General features: G+C 42.6%; 2 protein-coding genes across 9 annotated transcripts in view; one reads left to right on the top strand and one right to left on the bottom strand.

The window, feature by feature from the left end:
- Positions 1-18,539, top strand: part of LOC129857791 (inactive serine protease 35-like) — a 48,198-nt gene extending 29,659 nt beyond the window's left edge. Inside the window, exons 1-2 of one of the 2 annotated variants that reach the window (XM_055926365.1) lie at positions 12,516-12,928; positions 16,018-18,539. In XM_055926365.1, coding sequence (XP_055782340.1) covers positions 16,037-17,308 — 1,272 coding nt within the window. In that variant the 5' untranslated portion in view covers positions 12,516-12,928; positions 16,018-16,036 and the 3' untranslated portion in view covers positions 17,309-18,539. Of the gene's footprint in view, positions 1-12,515; positions 12,929-16,017 lie in introns of those variants that run through there. The other variant, XM_055926364.1, reaches the window with a different exon arrangement.
- Positions 17,868-20,553, bottom strand: part of LOC129857789 (clathrin coat assembly protein AP180-like) — a 64,028-nt gene continuing 61,342 nt past the window's right edge. For all 7 annotated transcript variants that reach the window (XM_055926357.1, XM_055926360.1, XM_055926362.1 and 4 more), the window contains one exon: positions 17,868-20,520. The gene's annotated coding sequence lies outside the window, so the exon portion shown is untranslated. The remainder of the gene's footprint in view (positions 20,521-20,553) is intronic.

Genomic DNA, 20,553 nt, shown 5'->3' with positions numbered 1-20,553 from the left:
TGATTAAATTCAATTTTCAGAGAACCGCTTGTTGCAATTTCGATGAGGCTCTCTTGTTCAGATATCGGTAAGTGGACTGGAGGCAGGGCATGAAAGGGATAACGAATCCAGTTGTTTGTGTCGTCCATTTCGGGAAAGTATCTGCGTAATTGCGCTCCCAACTCACTCAGGTCCTTCACTACATCACATTTGACATTGTCCGTAAGCTTGAGTTCATTTGCACACAAAGAAATCATACAATGATGGAAAGACCTGTGTGTTGTCCTTAATGCAGACAGAGAAGAGCAACTTCTTAATCATAGCCTCAATTTTGTCCCGCACATTGAATATAGTTGCGGAGAGTCCCTGTAATCCTAGATTCAGATCATTCAGGCGAGAAAAAACATCACCCAGATAGGGTAGTCGTGAGAAACGTGTCATTAGACAAGTGAAAATTATGGTCAGTAAAGAAAACGTTAAGCTTGTCTCTCAATTTTTAAAAAACGTGCCAATACTTTGCCCCTTGATAACCAGCGCACTTCTGTATGTTCTAAAAGCGTTACCCAAGTGGCGTCGGGAGCAAATGCTTGCACTCGCATTACCACTCCACTATGTCTCCCTGTCATGGCTTTTGTGCCATTAGTACAGAATCGAACACATCTTGACCACTAAAGTCCATTTGATGTCACAAAGCTGTCCAGTACTTTAAAAAATATTTTCTCCTGTTGTCCTAGTTTCCAGAAGAGGATAATCTTCCTTAATTGACCCCCCATAAACGTAACGGACATGTACCAGGAGCTGTGCCAGGCCGGCCACATTGGATGTAACGCATGGAATTCACTGGCTTGTATGCGAAGCAATAATTGTTTCAAAACATCTCCTGCCATGTCACTGATGCGTCGTGAAACAGTGTTGTTTGATGAAGGCATTGTCTGTGTAGTTTTTTTGGGCCTTTTCCCCCAGCATTGTCCCAGCCATATCTGCGGCAGCTGGAAGAATTAAGTATGGGGCTTGCCTGTCCTAGCCACTCGGTAGCTCACCATATAAGACACTTCTAGCCCCTTCTTATTAATGGTATCTGTTGCTTTTATAGATGTCTTACTACTAGAAAGTCATCTTACTTTTCAAATTGGCATGTTTTGTTTCTAAATGTTTGTGCAAAAGTGAAGGTTTCATCGAGTTGTGAGACAGTACTTTTGCAAATATAACACACTGTGGCTGAGGAAAGGCACTACTCCCAATGTAAGGGAACCCCAAATCAATGTAGTTCTCACCATATTTGCGCTTCTTCGATGGTCCAACGTCCCTATCTGTTGTTCGGTGCTTTCCTGGGTAAGGGGGCAGTAGCTCTTCGGCTGCATCAGATTCACAACTGTCAGTGTCCATGCTAGCTGGGCTAACAACAAATGTAGAATTACTGATGTTAGAATTGGATGTGCTCGTGGAAGCAGAACAACTTGTGTCGTCGACAGGTGCAGGTGTAGTACTGCTGGCAGTACCAGTACTACCAGTAGAGCTGGTATGTGTTTCTGTGGGCCTTACCTTTTTTTAACCATTTATCTATTTTCGAGCAAAAGGAATGAGCAGCAGCTACGTTTGGCTACATACGGACCGCTAGTGGAATTCCCGCGAGAGAGTAACGGTTAATGTGATTGGATGTTAATTATTTGACTAGGCTACCTGTATTTGACATTGTGTTGTTCTTTCGCTGAACACTAGATGGTTTAATTACATTTTTGGCAGTGAAACGAGGCTACTCAGGCGAGAGAGAAAAACTCACCCAAATGTATAGCCTGTTGCAAAATATAAATGGACTGTTTGAAAATGTGAAAAAAAAACATATATACACTACCGTTCAAAAGTTTGGAGTCACTTAGAAATGTCCTTGTTTTTGAAAGAAAAGCACATTTTTTGTCCATTAAAATAACATCAAATTGATCAGAAATACAGTGTAGACATTATTAATGTTGTAAATGACTATTGTAGCTGGAAACGGTTGATTTTTAATGGAATTTCTGCATAGGAGTACGGAGGCCCATTATCAGCAACCATATCTCCTGTGTTCTAATGGCACGTTGTGTTAGCTAATCCAAGTTTATAATTTTAAAAGGCTAATTGATCATTAGAAAACCCTTTTGCAATTATGTTAGCACAGCTGAAAACTGTTTTTCTGATTAAAGAAGCAATAAATCTGGCCTGCTTTAGACTAGTTGATTATCTGGAGCATCAGCGTTTGTGGGTTCGATTACAGGCTCAAAATGGCCAGAAACAAAGACTTTCTTCTGAAACTCGTCAGTCTATACTTGTTCTGAGAAATGAAGGCTATTCCATGCGAGAAATTTGGCAATAAACTGAAGTTCTCCTGGGAGTGGGAGGCCCCGGTGCACAACTGAGCAAGAGGACAAGTACATTAGAGTGTCTAGTTTGAGAAACAGATGCCTCACAAGTCCTCAACTGGCAGCTCTCCGACGAACCATCAAACAGGCAAAGCATCAATACAGGACTAAGATTGAATCATACTACACCGGCTCCGACACTCGACGAATGTGACAGGGCTTGCAAACTATTACAGACTACAAAGGGAAGCACAGCCGAGAGCTGCCCAGTGACACGAGCCTACCAGACTTGCTAAAAAACTTCTATGCTCGTGTAGCGTAGTTCGTTCTGCGTTGTGTACTTTTAATGAGGACACTGCCACAACTGGAGGTCTGCGGGTTGGAATATTTTTATTTGCACTGCACACGAAGAGACAACACACCATATTTTAGCGCTTGGTGCAGTCATAGCTCTCAGGCACTTTGCTATGCCGAAGGTCAGGCAAAAGAGAGCGCCAAAAGGAAATAACAGGTGCTGCGCGCACACATTCAGTGCACAACAGCACACCATACAATACAAGTAAAATGATATTGAACAAAATTCGGACAAAATAAAAGACATACCTGCTCACGAAGAGACAGCACACAATATTTTAGCCCTTGGCGCAGTCACAGCTCTCAGGCACTTGCGCGAGCACATAGAAACTCACTCAAACACTGTCCCAAGTATTCACAGATTACAATAGGTACCCTAGTTAGCGAGCTCGGTGAACCTTGTTAACATAAATCTTTATATTGTTCACATTGTAAAAAAACGTATGGTTGCATTACAGCACATCGTGTAACATTACCATGGTTTTATATTGAACAATTTCGGAGCCAAGGACAACATACGTTGCTATGCCGAAGGTCAGGCAAAAGAGAACAATAAGGGGGTACGGAAAGACAGATAACCCGCAATGGGCCAAACCAAAATATACAAAACTTTTACAATCACGTGTATGTACAATATAGATATGAAAAAGTGTTTGTACACCAAAAACTAACAGTAGCTATGCAGGTGTAATTAAAAAAATATATAATTATTATTAACATCCCCTCTTGACCTGGCCTATTGGAAATGGTCCTTGTGTGCAACTTGGTGCATAATCTAGGGGAAACAACATCACACTGCTACACTCGCTTCGGGGCAAGCTGTTCCAGACGACTGTGTGGTCACGCTCTCCGCAGCCGATGTGAATAAGACCTTTAAACAGATCAACATTCACAAGACCGCAGGGTCAGATGGATTACCAGGACATGTACTCCGAGCATGCGCTGACCAACTGGCAAGTGTCTTCACTGACATTTTCAACCTCCCCCTGTCTGAGTCTGTAATACCAACATGTTTCAAGCAGACCATCATAGTCCCTGTGCCCAAGAACACTAAGGTAACCTGCCTAAATGACTACCGACCCGTAGCACTCATGTCTGTAGCCATGACATGCTTTGAAAGGCCGGTCATGGCTCACATCAACACCATCATCCCAGAAACCCTAGACCCACTCCAATTTGCATACCGCACCAACAGATGCACATATGATGCCATTTCTATTGCACTCCACATTGCCCTTTCACACCTGGACAAAAGGAACACCTATGTGAGAATGCTATTCATTGACTACAGATCAGCATTCTACACCATAGTGCCCTCAAAGCTCATCACTAAACTAAGGACCCTGGGACTATACACCTCCCTCTGCAACTGGATCCTGGACTTCCTGACGGGCCACCCCCAGGTGGTTAGGGTAGGTAACCTCAGGGGTGCGTGCTCAGTCCCCTCCTGTACTCCCTGTTCACTCATGACTGCACGGCCAGGCACGACACAACAGTGGTAGGCTTGATCACCGACAATGATGAGACAGCCTATGGGAGGAGGTCATAGACCTGACCGTGTGGTGCAAGGACAACAACCTCTCCCTCAACGTGACCAAGACAAAGGAGATGATTGTGGACTACAGGAAAAGGAGGAGCGAGCACACCCCCATTCTCATCGACGGGGCTGAAATGGAGCAGGTTGAGAGCTTCATAGTTCCTTTGGCGTCTACATCACCAACAAACTAACATGGACCAAGCACACCAAGACAGTCATGAAGAGGGCACGGTAAAACCTATTCCCCCTCAGGAGACTGAAAAGATTGTGTGCTCAGATCCTCAAAAGGTTCTACAGCTGCACCATCGAGAGCATCCTGACGGGTTGCATCACTGCCTGGTATGGCAACTGCTCAGCCTCCGACCGCAAGGCACTACAGAGGGTAGTGCGTACGGCCCAGTACATCACCAGGGCCAAGCTTCCTGCCATCCAGGACCTCTATACCAGGCGGTGTCAGAGGAAGGCCCTAAAAATGGGTTAAAGACTCCAGCCACCCTAGTCATAGACTGTTCTCTCTGCTAAGGGGCTACCTAAGTATGATTCCCAATCAGAGACAACGATAGACAGCTGTCCCTGATTGAGAACCATACCTGGCCAAAACATAGAAATAAAGAAACATAGAAAACAAAACATAGAATGCCCACCCCACATCACACCCTGACCTAACCAAATAGAGAAATAAAACGTCTCTCTTAGGTCAGGGCGTGACACTTGTTGTATTCAGCACATTTGACATATAACATTTGATTTGATTTGAAAGACTATATCAGGGGATGACCTATGCAGCAGTTCATCAAAAGGTCAAGAGGGTTGGACGGTAGTTGAACAGGATCTAGTTTCTTCAGGTCTACAATGATAATGAACTATTATTGAATTACTTCCAGTGGCTGTGGTTTTTTTGCACCATTTAAGGTGTCTCCTAGGGTGTTGGGTAGAGAGGTAACATTGAGTTCAAGATCAGTCCTATGGTCCATGAGTGCAAACGTTCATAAGCACGTGTGAATGTGTGTTCTGTCAGCCTTTCATCAATATGGCTACAGTTTCTACTGTAAAACTTGGCATACTAAACTTTTACTCAAATGTTTACAATAACAGTTTTTTTCTCGATTGCTAAGACACTTTTAATGAAACTGGGGTCCACTCCATCATAACCTAATGAGCACAACGCTGTTATTTTTTGCAAAACATAATTTCTCATTGCTTTCACACACAATGCAAATACTAAGCACATTTTTACAAAACAGCAAACACAACTCTCTACAAAAGATTCAAAACTGAGTAAATCATGACCAACGAAATTGAAAGGCAGAGGCAGAGGGGCCCATAGAGGAAGAGAGTTCATCTCTGAGTTAAAATGGAAAAAGGTCAAATAAAGCCTTTGCTTCTGGATTTTCATATTCAGTGAAATTCTTTCTGCATTGGTCATCTTTGGTAAAATCATTTTAGGACAGAAGAGGACAGCCCATGCTGTGATAATATGTTTACTTGCCTTTTATGGTGCATACTATAATTATAGTATCAACAAATGGCACAGACATATAAAAGACCATTAACCATGTTAGGTTTAGGGTCTTAATGCATTTTGCAAATGAAATGAAATCATTTTGGCCAACGTGTTTCAGTTTGGGGCTGCGGGCTAATTGTTTTGAAAAAGGGAATTAAGTTTTGACCAATGTGCTCAAGAAATCGGGAAAAACGGTAAACAGTTTGATCTAGGTGGGACCTTTCACCTTTGTGACCTTAGTCCCATAAGTGTGTGTGTGTGTGTGTGTGTGTGTGTGTGTGTGTGTGTGTGTGTGTGTGTGTGTGTGTGTGTGTGTGTGTGTGTGTGTGTGTGTGTGTGTGTGTGTGTGTGTGTGTGTGTGTGTGTGTGTGTGTGTGCGTGCGCGTGCGTGTGTGTGTGTCGGAGAGCATAAGTAATCCAAATGAGTGTAACCATACTAAACAGATCAGGTGGATGGAATTGACCTGCTTTTCAGGCTCTCAGGTTCACTGGTCAGGGCCATAGGTGTCCCTATAGAACTGAATGTGTAACAATAAGTCAGAGTATTACTCCACCCATACACTATAACAACCTATGACTGTCATGGCAACCATTTCAATGTGAGAAACATAGTAACTTTTCTGTTTTCAGTCCAAAGTCAAAGGTCATGAATGTGGTGTGAGAGAGGCTCTAAATGGAAAAACAGTGAGTGATATTTCTGGTTATGTTTAGGGTCTGCAGGGTGCATAGACAGGCTTTTGTGCCTCGGAACACCCTTGCAGGAAGTCCTCCTTCTGCATTCAGAAGATCCAGGGCGTTCTAGGGAGTTTAGGCAGCTCAACGTTTAGGTGATATATGATGGTGTGTGTTTTAGACGAAGGAGCCAGTGTCTAGTTTCAGCATAATAAATCACCATGAATCACTAAGACCTGAACATCCAACTGTCCTCTTACTGTACAGGGGGTATAGAGATTAACTGCAGGGGACATGGAGGCATATTTATTTGTTTTCAGTTTAGACGTGAAGTACAGGGTACTGATTTACAGCTTTGATTCAAACAATAATAACCTCACCAATCATGACTTCGGTCTATTATATAGTCAGACCACACCAATAAGCCATCTCAGTAGGCAGTAATGACCCAGCCTTCGCTGCCACACGCTTAATTTGTCCTTTTAGCCACTCTTGACAATTCACACTGAACACAGACTGCCATTGATCAGCAGGGTCTCTAAAGTTTAAACCTCTCTCGCTATCGCTTTCTCTATATGACTCTCTCTCTCGCAACCTTTCTCTCTCTCTCTCTCTCTCTCTCTCTCTCTCTCTCTCTCTCTCTCTCTCTCTCTCTCTCTCTCTCTCTCTCTCTCTCTCTCTCTCTCTCTCTCTCTCTCTCTCTCTCTCTCTCTCTCAACATTGTCCCATCTGGCCATCTGGCCATGGCCAGATGGCCACAGCATTCCCATCTGGCCATGGCCTGACCTTACAGGTCCATAGACAAAGTGATGACATGCTTAGCTATTCCAACACTCAACTTTGAACACATACTCTCTCAATCTGGAATTAGTTGCTAGCTCATCATCACAATGTCCAAGTCCACTATGATACACACATTCTTGAGAAAGAAATACGGGACATTTATTTCCAATTAGGATGACGGCTTTATTTTAAGAATGTGAAATGTCAGAATAATAGTAGAGAGAATGATTTATTTCAGCTTTTATTTCTTTCATCACATACCCAGTGGGTCAGAAGTTTATATACACTCAATTAGTATTTGGTAGCATTGCCTTTAAAATGTTTAACTTGGGTCAAACGTTTCAGGTAGCCTTCCACAAGCTTCTCACAATAAGTTCCTCCTGACAGAGCTGGTGTAACTGAGTCAGGTATGTAGGCCTCCTTGCTCGCACACACTTTTTCAGTTCTGCCCAAAAATGTTCTAAAGGATGAGGTCAGGGCTTTGTGAAGGCCACTCCAATACCTTGACTTTGTTGTCCTTACGCCATTTTGCCACAACTTTGGAAGTATGCTTGGGGTCATTGTCCATTTGGAAGACCCATTTGTGACCCAAGCTTTAACTTCCTGACTGATGTCTTGAGATGTTGCTTCAATATATACACATCATTTTCTTTCCTCATGTAGCCATCTATTTTGTGAAGTGCGCCAGTCCCTCCTGCAGCAAAGTGGTCATTATGGCCAAACAGTTATATTTTTGTTTCATCAGACCAGAGGACATTTCTCCAAAAAGTACGATCTTTGTCCCCATGTGCAGTTGCAAACCATAGTCAGGCTTTTTTATGGCGGTTTTGGAGCAGTGGCTTCTTCCTTGCTGAGCAGCCTTTCAGGCTATGTCAATATAGGACTTGTTTTACTGTGGATATAGATACTTTTGTACTTGTTTCCTCCGTTATCTTCACAATGTCCTTTGCTGTTGTTCTGGGATTGATTTGCACTTTTCGCACCAAAGTACGTTCATCTCTAGGAGACAGAACGCGTCTCCTTCCTGAGCGGTATGACGGCTGCGTGGGCCCATGGTGTTTATACTTGCGTACTATTGTTTGTACAGATGAACGTGGTACCTTCAGGCGTTTGGAAATTGTTCCCAAGGATGAACCAGACTTGTAGAGGTCTACAATTATTTTTCTGAGGTCTTGGCTGATTTATTTTGATTTTCCCATGATGTCAAGCAAAGAGTCACTGAATTTGAAGGTAGGCCTTGAGGTACACCTCCAATTGACTCAAATTATATCAATTAGCCTATCAGAAACTTCTAAAGCCAGGACATCATTTTCTGGAATTTCCCAAGCTGTTTAAAGGCACAGTCAACTTAGTGTATGTAAACTTCTGACCCACTGGAATTGTGATACAGTGAATTATAAGTGAAATAATCTGTCTGTAATCAATTGTTGTAAAAATGACATGTGTCATGCACAAAGTAGATGTCCTAACCGACTTGCCAAAACTATAGTTTGTTAACAAGAAATTTGTGGAGTGGTTGAAAAACGAGTTTTAATGACTCCAACCTAAGTGTATGTAAACTTCCGACTTCAGTTGTAGCTGAACCATAAACATTCTCAAGTTGAATTGTATGTTCACTTTGAATTTGCTTCAGTGAACATACATTTCAACTTGAGAATGTATTCTTCCGTATTTGCATATTTCCCAGTGTAAAATTAAACTCTTTATGACATTACATTACATATATCACAGGTCATTTCTTTGAGGGCCCAGTTGCACCCTAACGCAGTGGTCTGAAACTCCGGATTTACTGGTCACATCAAGCTTGCAAGTCACATTGTGATGGCATATAAACTTAGCAAAAAAAGAAACGTCCCTTTTTTCAGGACCCTGTATTTCAAAGATAATTAGTAAAAATCCAAATAACTTTACAGATCTTCATTGTAAAGGGTTTAAACAATGTTTCCCATGCTTGTTCAATGAACCATAAACAATTAATGAACATGCACCTGTGGAACGGTCGTTAACAGCTTACAGACGGTGGGCAATTAAGGTCACTGTTATGAAAACTTAGGACACTAAAGAGGCCTTTCTAATGACTCTGAAAAACACCAAAAGATAGATGCCAGGGTCCCTGCTCATCTGCGTGAACGTGCCTTAGCCATGCTTCAAGGAGGCATGAGGACTGCAGATGTGGCCAGGGCAATAAATTGCAATGTCCGTACTGTGAGACGCCTAAGACAGCGCTACAGGGAGACATGACAGACAGCTGATCATCCTCGCAGTAACAGACCACGTGTAACCATACCTGCACAGGATCGGTACATCCGAACATCACACCTGTGGAACAGGTACAGGATGACAACATGATGACAACATGTCAGTGTTCTGCCATGGCCAGCGAAGAGCCCGGATCTCAATCCCATTGAGCACATCTTTGACCTGTTGGATCGAAGGGTGAGGGCTAGGGCCATTCCCCCAGAAATGTCCGGGAACTTGCAGGTGTCTTGGTGGAAGAGTGGGGTTACATCTCACAGCAAGAACTGGCAAATCTGGTGTAGTCCATGAGGAGGAGATGCACTGCAGTACTTAATGCAGCTGGTGGCCACACCAGATACTGACTGTTACTTTTGATTTTGACCCCTCCTTTGTTCAGGGACACATTATTCCATTTCTGTTAGTCACATGTCTGTGGAACTTGTTCAGTTTATGTCTCAGTTGTTGAATCGTGTTATGTTCATACAAATATTTACACATGTTAAGTTTGCTGAAAATAAACGAAGTTGACAGTGAGAAGACGTTTCTTTTTTTGCAGAGTTTAGATGGGTTTATTATATCATTTAAAACACAATATAACCACACGTGGATAATACATTTAAAATCCTTGAGGATGACACAAGAAAGTTTGAAAATGTGTTTCCTTTGTGGTCCAATGTAAATAAATGGCTTAAAAAATGTACAAACATAACATAGTAGGCCTAGGCTACATTCTGTAGTAGACTTAACATACTAGGCATACGTGGGTTACAGATATAATAACAATTACTACATTTCTTAACTTGTTTTGTGCTTTTCATAGAATCTCAAAGTGCATCAAATTTAAAACAACGAACAACCATGTTTTATTTAACTAGGCAAGTCAGTTAAGAACAAATTCTTACTTACAAGGGCGGCCTACCCCGGCCAAACCCGGACAACGCTGGGTCAATTGTGCACCGCCCTATGGGACTCCCAATCACGGCTGGATGTGACACCTCTTGGACTGAGACTGCTGCGCCACTAAGGGAGCCCATTTTAAATGATGGAGATTGAATGTCTCAGTCGGCTTAGGATGAAGTTGAGACAGTCTGGGCTGGAAACCATCAACACATTTTGGGCTCTTCAACAATGCACCACACCTGCTTCTCTGAATAGCCAGTCACGTCATTGGAGCCACTCCTCAGGTACTGGTCCTCTATTGCCAAGATTATATCACCCACCTGGGTGATGCCATGGCTGCTGAAAAGCGAATGAAAAGTCACCACATCTTGGCAGTGGTTAGGAGCATTCCCTAAACAGTCTCTGAACTTCCTCTGCTACCTCTGGACACAGCATGCAGTCCTTGGTGTAATACAGATTAAACAACAAAAATGCATTATTTGAATCCAATTGTAGTCTATCAGATTCTACAGCAGTGACTTATGTAGCATTATATTCTACTGTTATTAGCAGGCTGCCATTGCATGGTTTCTGGAACTTTCCAGCCCTATCCAGGTTGCTCTCGCATGCTCAGTAGCCATGCCTCCAGATAACATCTAGCCCTTGATCATGACTCTTAGTTCCATTACATTATACATAAGAGTAATTGGACGAAGGCTTTTTCTGTAGGGGGAGAATTGTTAGGATCCTGACGCTTGGTCTGAACATTAACATGCATCGCTTGCAGTACGGTTTTGGAAGCATAACAACCTTATATTTTATAATCAGCGTGAAGTCATTTTCAAAAAACAAAAGGTTAAATTGATACACAACTTGATAGGGTTAGGGTTAGGGTTACCACAAGGCAATATCTCTGTTACATCGCTTGTTACTGGAAAACCGACAGAAGACAAGAGGCAACCACCTGTGCTAATTAACTATCTAACATGCTCTGAACACCTGTGTGGAAGCCTAACTCAGGAAGTGTAGCAGAAGTGTAGTTTCATCAGATGGAGGCACCCATAGCCTTGTGGATCTGTGCAAAACTGCCTCAGTAAGTGTATCTTTTTTCTTCTTTCTCTCTGATGAAAGACAAGGGACATACGTTTCGAAAGCCGTATCACAAGCGATGATTATTGAAGTTTCTAAACATTAAAAAATTGTGTCGGGTTTGTATTTCACGAGGCAGTCGTGGGCAAAGGTTTTTGACTCTGTGAAAATCAGGGTTTTTTTTGGAGCTAACTTGCTTGCCACTTATTCCATGTGTTTTCTTCCTTCACAGACTCCGTGAAATGATGACCTCTTCCTAAATATTTGGTCATATGATTCATTTTGTGTGTTGTTTCCTGGAAACAAGGGGTGGCTGAACTAACACTTTGGCTCAGCTTACCCCACTCTCCCCTACAGTGTTCTCTTCCAAACATGAATTTGTAATTCCACTCAACAAGTTTTCATACATTCAGATTACTGTGAGCAAAGTTTGTTGAGTGAACAAATGTTCACACTTCAGCTCAATTTCTTGTCCTTCTGAAGTCCACCCAACTCACAGAATAACGCTGATTAAGCAATTGGTTAAATTGGCTTTTTTTTTTACAGTACATGGATATTCAAGTGTGGCAGAGGAGGCTGGTGGGAGGAGCTAGAGGAGGACGCCTCATTGTAATGACTGGAATGGAATTAATTTAATGGAGTCAAACATGTGGTTTCCATATGTTTGATGTGATTGTTACCTTTCCATTTATTCCATTCCAGTCTTTACAATGAGCCTATCTTCATATAGCTCCTCCAACCAGCCTCCTCTGATTAGTGTGGGTAGTTCCCTTTATCTTTACACATGATGCATGTGTGGACAGACGCAGATCCAAGTGAAGCACATCCTCCCTATAAAACTGGAAATGAGCATCCATTAATTTGCTCTACATCGCGTTGGACAGTTAGCTTCACTATTCTAGGCATGTTTTCCTGAATAGTGCTCTCTGTCACCGCATGGGTGCATACAGCGCAAAGACCCCCTGCCAGTGTGTTTACCACTTCATCGAGCACAGAGACAAGTGCAGCAGATGTGGAAGTTCAGACGGGCGACAATGAAAACAGTCTGCGAGGACCATTGTGGGCTCCCTGGAACTAATTGCAGTCCCCGGTCGAATGAAAGCTCCATTGAATAAAGCGCACAAAATGACACTGAAATGTAATATGTATTTCATAGGGCGCAACAGCATCTCATGAGCGCACCATGCCATTGACGACCACATAGGACTGTTGGGTTGCATAGACTGACAAATACTCACTCATTCAATCAATCAATCCAGCCTTTTTAGCTGAACCGGCTGGTCACTCCCATGTAGGCCTATGTAAACAGCTTTGTCGCAAGTGAAAAAATATTTTTCAGACCTTTCTTCCCTCCTCCCTCTCTCAGCATCAAGCGCAGCCCGCACGGAGGGCTCTGGCTGCTGCGACTTTCTCTCAGCCTCTTTGGTGCAAATGCGATGAGGAGAAGGGGACTTTCGTCCGCTGATAAGAAGACGTCTTAGATGCAATAGCAGTTTCTTTCTGGAAATAAAAAACAGATTTGCGGAATTGTCATATCAATCAATCGAATGAAAGCAGGTATGGAGTTTCAGAGCCTTTTGTTTATTTTGTTGATGGAGCCACTTGGACAATGGGGCTCTCACTTCATTCTTTTCAAAATACGGGTTTTGATCTATTTTCTTGATTTCTGGTGGTCTGGTTTGGTAATGGTGATATTGCAAAATTATATATTGATTTGAATTTTCATTTTATTCTATTCAGTACAAGGCTAATATTGTTTTGGATTATGATTTTTATCTGTTTGTCATTCGTTAAAGTATTTTTTTTACTATCTAATTAGTCATTGAGACAACAATATGGAATACGTGACAGTTCGTTTTTTACATGAAAATGTGTTAGGTTAATTAATTAACAAATTTTATTTTATTCTTGTTTCGTTTTTAGGCTACAATCTTCTTATATATATTTTTTTCCCCATAGAGTTCTTAAAAATAAAAGATTTATATATAGTAACATAAAACAATTATTTATAATGCACATCATTTATTTAACCTTGAGATTAGAAACCTATTTTGTGAGGTTATTATGGATTTTTATATTAATCGACAACTCATGGCTTTATTGATAACCAATAGTTGATCTAATTTTCCCTTTGCAAGATAGGTTGTGTGAGTCTAAAGTTATTAGCAAAAACATATTTGCATCACAATTACTGAAGTTAGTGCTACTTTAGGACCAAGAGGACACCCTTGCTTGCAGTGATTTTTATTGTATCGACATTTTTCTACTTTGATTTTAGAGGATATTTTCCCATAAAAATCCGATTTATGAACAAAAAAATGAAGGAGCGCGCGAGAGAAATTGTGTGGGATTTTTTCAAAGCACACGCTGGAGTGGAAAATGGTGTATGTGATGCCGTTTGAGAGATTATACTGTAATGGAAAATCACTCAGTTAAATGCAGGCCTTCTTTAACAGAAAATTATACTGGCAACATATCAGTTTCCACTCTATCCTCAGTAATTTCACGTTTCTGTTGAATTTGTGCTATTTCTTGGTCTGGGAAAATGTGTCTTGTTGGCCAGAAACCTGGGTCAAATTCCTGACATCACATTTCTAATGCATTGAGTCATTCTAATGTCATGTTTTATATTCTACCTTGTTTTATTTCAGGGTAAGGTTGGTTTGAAGATGTATGGCGTTGTGTACATGGCTATCCCATCCACAGTTGAGCGATTTGATTTGTAGACAAAAACTGAGGCCATTAAATCAGAATACTCAGGTGTCAAGACCTACCATTGACAGAACTGCATTAAGATTACATAACATGGCATTATACATGCTATTCTGGGATAGGTCATGTGTGACCTTTGCCCTTACAGTAGACATATACCTTGTCTGAAATAGGCAGGGCATATGGTTTGCTACATGAGGTGGAAGAAGGATAACTCCCCTGTGATGTGTGGTAGGATAATGCCAAACTGGCCTGGTCCCCTGTAACCGATGGTTGGTGATGCAACAGAACAATCTAGAAGAAAAAGAAACGCACACCTATTTACGCGAGGTGCTGGCTAGCGGAGTAGAAAACTTAAAAATAAAGGAGAGCCGCACACTCTAGGAGCTCAGATGCAAAACTATTTAATTTACCAACGTTTCGACAGGCAAGCTGTCTTCATCAGGGTACAATGGTGATGCAACAGCACATCCTTTGATGGGATTATTTCCTACCATCCGTCTTCTTCATCCATCCACCGTGCAACGCCTGGCAGCTTTTCACTTTCACACTGCCTAGCATCTGATTGAATGGGAATGCAAGGAAGACACCTGGCCACCAACGCTCGCCCCTCCCTCACAGGCTCGGCCTCCAGCTGGAAGGTCAGATGTTAGCCAGTATGCCAAAGGCTATTTAGGCTCTTCAAACAGGCTGGATGAATGTACTGTAATCACATCAGGGTTTTTTCTCACTTTACCTCTATCCCACCGCACCATTGTTTGAAATGGTTGTTGGATTTGTACTACTGCACTACTTCACTACAGCACTGCTGCTTAGGCCCCTTCATGAAATGCACTGTAGCTCAAATGACTTCCCCTGTTCTATTCTCTGTATAGAATTGCGGTTGAGCTACGTCTACGCAACTGCTGACAAAGGGCTATTTCTCTGCTCAGTAGTGAAGTGATGGTCTGTTGAATGAATAAAATGCCCTGAATTCAAATTTCCTCCACAGCTATCAGCCCAGTTTGGCCACAGTTTAACTCTCATCTTGTGTGATGTCATGTCGGCCTACGTCTTCAAACTGTGGGCGGAATGAAGCAGAGAGCAGCATAGACTCAGAGAGAAACCAGATATGGTCATTACTGACAGCTAAAGGCTAACCATGTGGCTAAGCTCCAAGCCACCATCTCAGTACAGTCAGAGCCCCTGGGATGGTCCTCTCCTCCTCCTCTCTTCCTCATTGGCCACAGCCTCCACTCAGCCTCAGGCTCCATAAATCTCCTCTCAACCACACAGCTCCTATGTTAACTCAATGAAATGCTATGATTTCTTGAGAGACTGTTGGTTATTCTGTTGGTTATATTTAATCGTTTCTATATGAAGATGCTGCTACCCCTTCTTTTTGTTGATATGAGCATTTTGAAGATGGTTGTGTCCATGAAAAAAAAAACTGTGCTAGTAAACAAGGAGTGCTCTTGTGTCTTTTGTTAGCCACAGACACGGCCCACTTTCTTGACAGCTTTGCTTCTTCTCAGTGCTCTGAATTTGGCAACTGTGAGACGTTCATTTTTCTGGGTTACATTGCCCTCCTGTGGATGTGGCACGCTGGTGCTGGATGTATTTTTGGGAAGGGGGGGATTTGACCTCATTTATCTTTGTCTGAGTATGTTTCTATTCAGAGTCAGACTTATAAAAAATACCCTCCAAATGAAATTCCATCTCATCCCAGCTGAAAAGTTTGACCAACAACAGATGGATGCCTCAAACTATAAATTGCCAACAGTGGTTTCTGTAACAACCACATATTCTATTCAATCTATTCTATTCAATAGAGACATATGAAACCATTTAAAAAGCCCTTAATGCATGTTGACAAAGCATTGACAGCACACTGTATTTGCACCTCAGCGTTCTCCACCATCCCTTATAGTGTCTTTCTCTCCTCTCCCCTCCAGAGCCAGGCCCATCTGTGCAATGGTCCCCGTACCCCTGTGTCTCCTGCTCTCAGTGACGTCGCTGGCCGTGGTGGTGGCTGTGGAAGCCCATGAGGCCACAGGAGGAGATGACGAGTATACCTGGCCGCAGTGGAAGGTGCCACTGGTGAGGAACAGGAGGACGGTGGCCCTTAGCAGCCCTGGCTTCACGGCCAAACCTCAGGGAGAGCTGAACGGGACCTGTGGGATTGAGTGCCAGCGTCGCCTCCCCGACCCCTCTCTGGCTGACCTAGAGGAGTTCCTGTCCTATGAGACAGTGTACGAGAACGGAACGCGCACCCTGACCTCTGTGTCTGTGCAGGGCCTCGACGAGGTCAACGCTTGGCCTGCTGGGAACTCCTCCTCTTCCTCCAAGTCACGCCGCAGACGGGAGGTCTACGGCACAGACACCCGCTTCAGCATCGCTGACAAGCAGTTCTCCACTAAGTACCCCTTCTCCACCTCAGTCAAGATCTCCACGGGCTGCTCTGGTGTCCTGTTATCTCCCAAACACGTCCTGACGGCCGCCCACTGCATCCACGACGGACAGGACTACGTGAGCGGAGCACAGACGCTACGCGTGGGTGTCCTCAAGGAGAAATCCCGGCGAGGGAAAGGGAAGAGAGGACGGGGTAAAGGCAAGAGGAGGAAAGGAGAAGACAAGGAAGAGAAAGAAGTGAAAGATGGAGGGAATGAGAGGAAAGGAAGGAAAGGGAAAGACAGAAAGAGCCGCAGTCGTCGCAGCGCAGAGGTCGAGAAGCCATCCTTCCGGTGGACCAGAGTGAAGCAGACCCAGGTCCCTAAAGGCTGGTTCAAAGGCGGGGCATCGGACGGTGTGGCGGCTGACTACGACTATGCCGTGCTGGAGCTGAAGAAGGCCCAGAAGGTCAAGCACATGGACCTGGGCGTTATCCCATCGGTCAAGAAGCTGCCCGCCGGCCGAATCCACTTCTCAGGCTTTGACGACGACCGGCCCGGCAACTTGGTGTACCGCTTCTGCTCGGTGTCGGAGGAGTCCAAAGACCTGCTGTATCAGTACTGTGATGCCAAGCCCGGCTCCAGCGGCTCTGGGGTCTACATCCGCCTCAAAGAGCCCGGCAAGAAGAAATGGAAGAGGAAGATCATCGGGGTGTTTTCGGGCCATCAGTGGGTGGATGTCAACGGCAATGGGGCGCAGCAGGATTACAATGTGGCGGTGAGGATTACGCCACTCAAGTATGCCCAGATCTGTTACTGGGTCCATGGGGACTCCAGCGAGTGCCGGGACGCCTGAGGGACACACAACATGCCACAACACCCCTCCACCCTCCTCCCTCCATCACCAACGAACCAGGGGCCTGCCCGACTGCCTCTCCTCTGTCTTCTTCTCTTTTACCTCCTGTGCTTCCCACTGGCAACTGGCACAGATTGCCTCATCACAGCATTCATCGCACACAAGCGGCCATACAGACTTACTGTTGTTGATTACAGGAACTCGTCAACAGATCAAAGAGAACTATGGCTGTTCTGCCTTGTCTAATTTATTTAATTATTAAAAAGCAAACATTTTAGAAATTTATGAATATCATGATTATATATTGACAGGTCCTGTGTTTATGCCAACAGGAATATTTTGACAGATATTTAGGTTTGACCAATTTTGATAAAATGTTGTATATTCAGCTGTTTCAGGGGAGCGATGCCTGTTATTTCATATATTCCAGGCAGGTTAAATGAACGCAGAGACGTTAACATTTTCAAATGTGTACCCTTTACTAGCAAAAGGAACAAGAAAGTTTGCATTGGCTTTGGTGAACGACCCAGAAAAAAGCTACATTTTTTTCGGGAGAAATTAACATTTGAGTATATTAAGAGGTTGTAACTGTCTTTTTTCTAAATATTTTCTAAATCAACGTGCTGGTGTTTAAAAGAGTGTATATCTAGCTCTTTGAGTTTTCTGTAATGTCCCTTTTTGTACAACTACCTTTTCTTATAAGAGTATGTTTCTATGACTAAATAGTGAAAGGTTCCAGAGGGATCCTGGATAAAACATGATTGTTTTCAGTCCGACCGTTCGTTCTTTTTTTACTCTAGCAGTGCATTAAAATGTGGTTTCATTGCCATGCACATAAAAATTATGGTGCTTATCCAGAGACTTGGTGCTAATTTAATTAATATGAAATTGTACACTTTGGGGAGACCTATCGGAATATACTTTTGATAGCCTAGTACTGTAACTATGTATTTAATATGAGCCTACACAGTGGGTTTGATGTAACAGAGCTTTCAGATTAAAAACATTAATTATTCCCATTAGATTCATGTAATTTGAAGGGTAGTGGTGACAACAAATGCCATAACGTTATTTGATGAAAACAATCATCATTCTTTAGGGTTCATGTTGATGAATCTTGTTTATTATGTGCCACAATTTATACGAGTTTGCCATTGATGACAAAATACATTAAATTAATAACATTTCACCATGATTGAAAAAACAACAAATAAACCAAGATTACAACTTGTATGTGTATGTTTGTTTACCGTGAGGAGAAGTGATGTATGTATCTATGACACATCTATGCCTGTAGCCAGGGTCATGATCATTAGGTACCAAATGGAAGAAAACGGACTGAAACATGGAGGGACTACTTGGACCTGTCCAATAAGAAACAGTCATTTACATTTTAAAATGTTTTCAGTTGTGCGCCCTAATGAACACAACCCAAGTTAGCCCTATTGATGTCATGACATTTAGTGCACCAGATTAAAAATGCAATGCGTCCATGATCTGATCTATCAACATGAGAAAAAGATTGGCGATCATTAACGGGCGATTCTTTCCATCATTGAGTTTATTGCATCTCAAAGGGCTTACATGCACTGGGGAGGGGCATAGTAAATAATAATAATAACATATAAAAATGTAACTCAATAATGAAAAAAAGCATGTTTTCCCATTTTTCTAATCCATATTTTTTCCCACAACAATTGTCGAAACAGTCTTGCAATGACGCAACAATGTATCTGTTATATCTGGGGCTGTACAGCACAGGACTGGTTTCACTGGTTCTAAACAGCTGCCTAGATATACATGGAAGCCACACTGTTCAACAGTGTCCTCTTTTGACTGGGCATATACACAGGCTCTCCTCTCCGCCCATGCTACCATGTACAATACTACTGATTCATTAACAATGGGGGAGGAAACGGACCAGAACTATGTAACAAAATCTGGGGTGGAGGAATAGGGAGATAAAGATGTTTGTTTCTTCTCAAATACAAAAATAACACTACCATATCCAGTACCTAACCGTGGTCTAGTTATAGTAAAAATGATAATAATAAAGTACGAGCAAATATGAAAATCAAACAACAGACCACTGATGAGGAGGACAGTGATAGGTCCACAGGGAGAGTGCCGGTGATACCAGGAAGTAGACTAACTTGTTTTAGTGGTTTAACCAAAGACTGTTCCCCTCTGTATTGAGATATGAGGTACTGGCAACATCTGGCTCCTGATATGCACTCTTTGACCTTTATCTTGAATAGGAAAACACATTTTCTCTGTAAATAAGCGATAAGATACGATCTGTTGATAAAAAATATCCGACAATGTTTTACAGCAGATTCACAAACAATGTCAACAGAGAGCGAAAATACAAATAATGTTGGACATGATGCGTAAAATCTAAAAAAAATAAAATAAAATAAATAATAATAAGCGTTGACAAAAAAACGAATAAATATACTGAACATCATAATAAAAAATCATTGGATGGTCATTTAGGATTCAGGAGCCCATACATGTTGCTTATTCATATTAATCATATATTCATATCATATTTGTTTCTAAATACGTTCATGACGGGAAATAAGACAATGGTCACATGACTTCTTACAATTTGATATCAGATTCACATCAATATGCTCTTCCACAGACATACAGAGTAGAGACAGAATCCTTAAAGATTTGCCAGTGTAATGTATATACAACAGCGAAGAAGAACTTCTGCGAACGACACATTGCACGTTTCATCCAAAAATGACGGGGCTGCTTTGCTTACCCCTCTTATCCAATCAGGGTGAGGCAGGGTGGAACCCCCTCCTCTCTTGAGTGATCAGAAGGCCAGTGCAGGGCCGAAGGTGGAGCTGAGGGCATCAAACAAACACGCATCCATCATTCAACTCAACACGCCAACACTACTGGAAAAAAGTATCGAAATACATACAGCACATACGCCTTCAGCTTCCGCTCGTTTTTGTATGTTTTGTGTGGTTTTGTTTAGACAAAAGGTTACATCCAGTTAAGCACACACTTGTTTTTTTCTCACTAAGGTTTCACTTTCACAGTTTGTGCTACAACATTACACAGGGGCTGGGATGGGGTGGAGGAAGGGGGTCTCCTATGGGTGAGTAGCTGAGGAGGGTCTCTGGTGTCCCAGGTTGTACAGAACGCCTAAATAGTACAGGCGGCCAGAGGGCCCAGCTCCAGAAAAACAAGAGCTGGAAGACAATAAGGAGAGAAACATACCCTAA

This window comes from Salvelinus fontinalis, chromosome 6, assembly GCF_029448725.1.
Source record: "Salvelinus fontinalis isolate EN_2023a chromosome 6, ASM2944872v1, whole genome shotgun sequence".
Classification (NCBI taxonomy): domain Eukaryota; kingdom Metazoa; phylum Chordata; class Actinopteri; order Salmoniformes; family Salmonidae; genus Salvelinus; species Salvelinus fontinalis.
This window is presented reverse-complemented; position numbering and strand designations above follow the sequence as displayed.